This window comes from Ipomoea nil, unplaced genomic scaffold, assembly GCF_001879475.1.
Source record: "Ipomoea nil cultivar Tokyo-kokei standard unplaced genomic scaffold, Asagao_1.1 scaffold2975, whole genome shotgun sequence".
NCBI lineage: Eukaryota > Viridiplantae > Streptophyta > Magnoliopsida > Solanales > Convolvulaceae > Ipomoea > Ipomoea nil.
In genome coordinates this window covers 1598119-1605359 of record NW_017619403.1, presented here as the reverse complement: position 1 = coordinate 1605359, position 7241 = coordinate 1598119, and the positions used below count along the sequence as shown (strand labels likewise).

General features: G+C 35.8%; 1 protein-coding gene across 3 annotated transcripts; it reads left to right on the top strand.

Moving 5' to 3' along the window:
* The first annotated feature begins 1191 nt into the window (after window positions 1–1191).
* Window positions 1192–6964, top strand: LOC109163121 (mitogen-activated protein kinase 9-like). 3 transcript variants are annotated; one of them, XM_019311854.1, is made up of 12 exons: window positions 1736–1825; window positions 2104–2221; window positions 2367–2775; window positions 2873–3000; window positions 3107–3166; window positions 3532–3681; window positions 3943–4098; window positions 4193–4330; window positions 4420–4496; window positions 4774–4875; window positions 5421–5616; window positions 6542–6964. In XM_019311854.1, the coding sequence occupies exons 2-12, from the start codon at window positions 2153–2155 to the stop codon at window positions 6611–6613; spliced, it is 1557 nt and encodes a 518-aa protein (XP_019167399.1). In that variant the 5' UTR covers window positions 1736–1825; window positions 2104–2152; the 3' UTR covers window positions 6614–6964. The 3 variants fall into 3 exon arrangements, with proteins under 3 accessions (XP_019167396.1, XP_019167398.1, XP_019167399.1); XM_019311851.1 differs by lacking the exon at window positions 2104–2221 and having other exon boundaries at window positions 1192–1825; XM_019311853.1 differs by lacking the exons at window positions 2104–2221; window positions 5421–5616; window positions 6542–6964 and adding an exon at window positions 5277–5377 and having other exon boundaries at window positions 1192–1825; window positions 4774–4899.
* The last annotated feature ends 277 nt before the right edge of the window (window positions 6965–7241 follow it).

Sequence of the window (7241 nt, the reverse complement as noted above, 5' to 3'; positions counted from 1 at the left end):
GGTTCAAACTAATAAGCCAATTAAGGACCATTAGAGTCAAACTCAAAACCTTGTGATTATCAAATTAACACTAACTAACTTCTATGGAGTTATAAAATTCTTTATTCTTATATAGGGGGTGTTTGGTAAATAGGTGTTAGTTGATTGGGTTCATAAGTTTGACTAGTTGATAACATTAGCTGATGGTAGAAAAATGTTTGGTAAATTAACTGTTAGCTGCTAGCTGATTACATGCAAAATGACTTTATATAAAAACAGATCAAAAAAGTTGCTTGTGCAGCTTTTTGAATTTTAACATTTTAGCTAATTAATCAAACACTCATATTGATTGTTTAACCATTTCAAACAACTATTAGTGGTATAAGTCAAAATTGACTGATAAACTAACTATGTTACCAAACAAGACGGTAATAATAATAAATAGTAAGCAAATGTCTAGCCTCTGTGGTTCATGTTCAGTTGAGTTACCATGATTTACATCCTCCCAGATGCTCTGTCGGGTCAGAGTGTGAGGGGTCTTTACAGGGCGTTTGGTTGGAGAGGGGGAATAACGTGGGAAAAGAATTGCAATTCCATGGGAGATGAATTACTGGGAATAAAGTGGGAGTTTAAATTCCAGTGTTTGGTTTAGAATAATAGAATTACTGGAAATTTCAATTCCAATGTTTATTTCAATTCCAACGTTTGGTATACATGAGAATTGAAAGGGAATAAGTAGTATCAAGTAAAAAATGCCCATTGTTGTTGTTAGACATTAATTTTAAGTTAAAAAAGGAAGGGGTAATTTTGACTCATCACTATCTTTTTTTCTTCCTAAAATCCCAGGAATTAAAATCACCGGGGGACATGAAATTTTAATTCCATGAAAATGGGCGAATTGCAATTCCTTTCAACCAAACAAGGAAATTTTGTGGCCTTTGAAATTAGGTGGGAATTAAGTGAGAAGATAATTTAAATTCCTTTCAACCAAACGCCTTGTTAAGGTTAGGGTTCAACCTTTTGTAAAGAAAGAATAATAATAAATGTAGAATATTATGGTTTGGGAAGAATAAATGTAGGATATTATTTTGGGTAATGAAGTTATAAATATGGTTGTATTTATGAACATAAATAACTTTTTCTTGTACATACCAAAATAGTGAAGAATGGTTTAATTGAAAAAGGGCAAATGGGTGCAATGATTACCGGTCTGAGAAATAGATATTTAGATAAAATGTAAGTAAAGTAACGTCTATGAGAAGAAGGCAAGGAATAGGAATGGAAAAAAAATCCTTTCTGCGATTGCGAAATGCGACATAATAAAGAAGTAGCCTTAACGCGGTAGTCAATGTCCAAGCTTCTTTCCTATTATACTTTAATCGCATTTCTCACCCTCGATCTTCCTTGTCGCCCTTCATCGATTGAGAGAGAATCGGAAGAAAGGTTCGGAGCACGAAGAGAGAGAGAGAGAGAGAGAGCTGAGATCGAGTGGTAGAGAATCAGGAATTGGATCGAGAGTTTAGGGGAGGGATAGGAATAGGAACGACGCAAAAAAAAGAAAAGAGAAGCACTAAAGTAGTATATGGGGGGTGGGAATGCATTTGTGGATGGTGTTCTTCGCTGGTTCCATCGTCGTCCATCTGCTCCTCCTAGCGCAAATGCGGATTCTGTTCTGACCCATTCTCACAAGCCCACTAATTATTCTAGCAATTATTCCAAAAACCGTGGAGAAGTAGAGGAAGAGCAGCTTAGAATAGTAGAAGACTTTGATATTTCAGGGCTGAGTTCGATCAAGGTCCCCAAACGTGTCAATTTCCCAGTTTCCTTCATGGATCCTCACAGAAAGGTCTGCCCTTTTCCCCCCATGTCTCCATTTCTATGTCTTAAACCTTTCCTGGATCTCTCTTTCTGCTTTTATTGATTCTTATTGCCTATACTATACTTGCTAGACTAGATGGGGTTGTTCAATTTCCAATTTTGATACATACATTGGTTGTGTATTGTGTATTCCCAAGCAAATGATCTGTCTCTGTCTCCATTAAGTGCATTTGGTTGAGACAAAATATGGATTTCCAATAAATTCATTTTCTGTTTGTTCACCATCTTTTTGTTTGGCAAGGCAAGGTTTGGCGTATTGTAATTTATACAATCTATAAGAAGACGGGTTTTAGGAATGCAGTATATTTACAAAAATCTAATACAAGTCATGTACCGGATGCTTGAAGCTTCAAGTATGTCTCATGTATGTTTTGATCTAAAGGGCTTTTAGATGACTTTTTGTTCCAGTTAAAAAGAGGAAAGCTAAACTGGTTCTATAATCTGCTTTAGATATAAATGAATATATGAAAGACTTTCCTTATTGTTTCCAATGGGATTGTTTTATGCAGAGTAACCTGGAGTCTGACTTCTTTACGGAGTATGGAGAGGCAAGTAGGTATCAAGTTCAAGAAATTATTGGAAAAGGTAGCTATGGAGTTGTGGGGTCCGCAGTTGATACTCAATCTGGAGAACGAGTTGCAATTAAGAAGATCAATGATGTGTTTGAACATGTTTCTGATGCCACCAGAATTCTGAGAGAAATCAAGCTTCTCCGGCTACTACGACACCCAGATATTGTAGAAATAAAACATATCATGCTTCCTCCTTCTCGGAGAGAATTTAGAGATATATTTGTTGTTTTTGAATTGATGGAGTCTGACCTTCATCAAGTAATAAAGGCCAATGATGATCTTACGGCTGAACATTATCAGTTTTTTCTTTACCAGCTTCTGCGTGGTCTAAAGTATATTCATACAGGTTAGTTTTTGGACAATGTGAAGTCTTCTTTTCACAACCTTTCGCTATATGGCCTTTCTCAATTATAATTGAGGTGTCTCTTTTGCTTTCTTTGCAGCAAATGTTTTCCACCGAGATTTAAAACCAAAAAATATCCTTGCGAATGCGGACTGCAAGTTGAAGATTTGTGATTTTGGACTTGCTCGTGTATCATTTAATGATGCGCCATCAGCTATTTTTTGGACTGTATGTTTCAATTCTGAACTCTTTCTGACTTTGTTCATTAGCTGCTTGTTATGGGTTTGATTAGTATAGGGTTCACATTCTTAATTATTTGTCTAATGTATTGAAGGACTATGTTGCAACTCGATGGTATCGTGCACCTGAATTATGTGGCTCCTTTTTCTCTAAGGTAAATTAAATATTTAGTACCAATTACATTTTCTTATTGCTCATTCTCATTGTTAAAACCAAATCTGACCCTTACTTTGGGTTGAATGCATTACAAATACAATTCTCGGTCTTCATTATTGAAATTCTTATATTGGCACTTCTTTTCACCTTGTTTATTCCTTCAAGGTTCTTATTTGTAAGGAACTGATAAAATGGATTCAGTTACCTCCATTTTTAGTGAAAAGCAAAAACTTTCTTATTCAAAGAATTGATGCCGCTGTTTAAAAGCATTTTTTATATGTGGACGTGATGTCTGTATCTAAATCTCTTTATGGAGTCATTCCTAACATGAAACACACAATTTCCAAATGTTTTTATTTGCAGTATACTCCTGCCATTGATATTTGGAGCATCGGTTGCATATTTGCTGAGATGCTTACTGGAAAACCGTTATTTCCAGGAAAGAATGTTGTGCATCAATTAGACCTTATGACAGATTTGCTTGGGACTCCTCCTCCAGAAACTATTGCAAGGGTCAGCTCTCTCATTCTAGAGCTTATCTTTCTTTCTAGTTTATCTTTTCAATAAATACTGCTTATTACCATAACTGTGGTGCCCTCCATGTATATTTTGTGCCAAAGAAGCCATCTTTAATCATTTAGTAGAGAGGCTTTTGAGAACAAAAATGAACTAGCAATGCTTTGTTCATTGGATATTTGCATCACCTCACATTTTGCTTTTTAGGACCTTTTCATATGTAGCTATTTCTATGAGAATTTGTGTTCATGTTTGCAGATTAGAAATGAAAAGGCAAGAAGATATCTCAGTAATATGCGCAAGAAGCAGCCAATTCCATATGCACAAAAATTTCCCCATGCAGATCCATTAGCTTTGCGTCTTCTTGAACGGCTACTTGCATTTGACCCAAAAGATCGACCAAGTGCTGATGAGGTAGTGTTAAAATTGACAACTTAATGATCATATCTGAATTTGATATCGTGTTGATTGTGAATCATTTCATCATATTTGGTGCTCTTGCTTGCAGGCATTGGCTGACCCATACTTTCAGGGTTTGGCAAATGTGGAGCGTGAACCATCTACTCAACCCATATCAAAGCTTGAATTTGAGTTTGAGAGGAGGAAAGTTACGAAAGATGATGTTAGAGAGCTCATCTATCGTGAGGTATGGCTTTCTAGAACATAATTACTGCCTCAAAAATGTGCTCTTGATTGGACTGTTAAGCTAATTTCTCTAAATTTTTTTTTTATCAGATTCTAGAATATCACCCACAGATGCTTCAGGAGTATCTCCAGGGTGGAGATCAGACTAGTGGCTTTATGTACCCAAGGTTTGCTACTAGTTTAAAAAGCTCTTTCAAAGAAATTCATTTAATATAAAATTTAAATCAGTGAATTTTTGTGATGCACACTTCAGTATAACGAGTGATCTTGTGACCAAAACTGGGTTGTGTATTCTTTTGTGTTATTCATCCATCTTCAATTTTCAAGGAACTTATTTCTTAACAGCATTTAAATGTCAAAACCTAAATGTGCTTCTACTTGATCATGATATTTTATTTTGAAGTTCTAGTCTATTAATTTATGGCCATTGTTTTATGTCACTAGTGGTGTTGATCGATTCAAGCGACAATTTGCACATCTTGAGGAGCATTATGGTAAAGGTGAAAGGAGCACTCCGCTTCAGAGGCAGCACGCCTCTTTGCCTAGGTGCGTAAGACTCTTGTTGCTTTGTTTCAAATACTGGCTGTTCGGGGAGCTACAAGATAATGCATATGAACTTTTTTCGTTGTCTATCCAAATAAATCTTTACTACATTTAATAAATAGATTTCTTTTGGGTCAAACCACGAGGCGTCTTGAGCAGGCCCTAACTGTAGGAGGCACCTTTAAGCCCGTACCATACGCAGACTAATCCCAGTTTGCACTGGGCCGGCCCAATTAAGGGCGCAAGTGCTGGCCAGATTGGGTTTTCCATACGAGAGGGGCTTCGAACTCCCGACCTCTTTTAAAGGACAAGAGTGCACGGCCACTCACGCCAACCAAGCTGGTTACATTTTAATAAATAAAATTGGCATTAGGCCTTCTAAATATAACCTTTTTTCTAGTAAATTGGCATAATATCTATGTATTTTGGTTGAGATGTGCATATGATACTAGAGTTATAAACTACATTTTGATGCTTTTATGATCAGCATGATTTTCTTGAAAGTTGAACAAAATGTCTCATGAATGTGTTTTATTGTGAGATCTCAGAGAGCGGGTGCCTGCACTCAAAGGCTCTCATGAGAGTGATTTTGAAAAGCGAACCTCAATTGCTTCAACTCTTCAGAGTCCACCAGATGGATCAGACAATACACAAAACGGATCAAACTTTAGTGCTCGAAGCCTGCTAAAGAGTAATAGTATCAGTGCTTCAAAATGCATAGAAGTTAAAAGACGGGATGGAGAGGTATGCTTCTTTAACCATCTCCTGTCTCTACTACTTTTATTATGCCAAAATGTATTTCTTGATTTTCTTCACTTGTTTGCAAGTATGACTGATATTGACCTAATTCTATCTCATTTTACTTCGTATTAGATTTTCAAGTTTTTCACCATTTTTCTTGTATTTCCTATCATTCCATAAAACACCATATAATTCCAATCAGGCCTAAGATTCACCATCCCTCGATACTTTTACTGTTGCTATTATTTTTCTTTCTTTATTTTATTTTTTTAAAAAACTGATATTACAAAGAAGTTGGAAGGTGAAGTTTACATGAACACATCAATAATGCATAGAGCTTAGCAAGCAACCAAATCAATGAGAGAAAGCCACATAAATAAGAATGAAAAATGCTCATGAAACCAAAGATAAAAATGTGATAGATCAAGTCTGACTGTCTGAGTTAATACCCAATTTTGTCATCAACTATATTGGTTTTTCTTGATTTAGTCTTAAACTATTTTTTGTGTTTAATTAGGTCCTCGACTTCGATGATTTTACCCAATTGAGTCCTCGACTATTAGAATCAATGATTAAATAGAGAAAAACCACTATACTTGATGACTAAATTGAGTAAAATCATTATAGTCGAAGACTAACTTGGGCTACTATAGTCGAGGATTAAATTGGATATTAATAGAGGTGAAATTACTTCACTATCTTAACAGAGGACTCAATTGGTTAAAACCATCAAAGTCGATGACTTAATTAAGCGCAAAAGTCATTTAGGACTAAATTGAGAAAAATCACTATAGTTGAGGACTAAATTGGGTATTAACTCGATCAAGTGTTGTTGAAAATTTCCGTTTCCCATATCTTTGCGTTGAAGGGGAAAGGGTTTTACTTCCAGTTGTGTCACTCCTTTTCGTTTGTATGCCATTTCCCACAGGAAGATCCAATTGAAGAGCAAAATGAGGACGTTGATGAGTTATCTCAGAAAATGTCCAATCTCCATGCCTAATTCCACGGTTCAGCATATTACTCGACGGTTTGATTACTTTCTGCCATTTTGTGCTGCATCATTTGCGTGGGTCTGCAGCGTTTCATAGTACGAAGTTTTGGGTAGAGGCTAACAGTAGTCTGCCAAAGTCGGTATTTGTTGTTTGATTGCACTGTTGTCATTCTTTGTTTATAGAGCCAACACTCCCCAGTTATTTGGAGGCTGGCGAGTATATGTAGTTTTTCCTTTTGCCCTATATGTTGTATTTACTATTTTATATTGTCACCGTTGATTATAATTTATCTGTAACGACTCGATATTACTGGACAGATTGAGTAAAACATTGTGCCATTATGTGGTTTTGCTTGACTACAAGTCCCACTTGAACATGCTAAATGCAAACTCTGATCTATTTTAGCTCTAAAAATGTTGTTTCTATGGTTCATAAGAAAAATGCTAAGTATCCTTTCAAGAACTAATGCTCTTGCTAGGTAGGTGCTTCTCATATTTGATGAAAGAGAAAAATGTGAGTCATTCACTATAACCTATGGTGACTCAAACTTAAAAATAAGAGCTCATTTTAAAAGACTATGATCTTGTTTAGTAACATAGTTAGCTTATTAGTTAATTTATCTTGTTTGACAACTAT

Excerpts from the sequence above, each read along its gene's own strand:
- LOC109163121 (XM_019311851.1), top strand. The coding sequence starts at position 1,562 with ATGGGGGGTGGGAATGCATTTGTGGATGGTGTTCTTCGCTGGTTCCAT. Across the intron at positions 1,826-2,366 it reads TCATGGATCCTCACAGAAAG|AGTAACCTGGAGTCTGACTT; the intron begins GTCTGCCCTTTT and ends TGTTTTATGCAG. Across the intron at positions 4,099-4,192 it reads ATCGACCAAGTGCTGATGAG|GCATTGGCTGACCCATACTT; the intron begins GTAGTGTTAAAA and ends TCTTGCTTGCAG.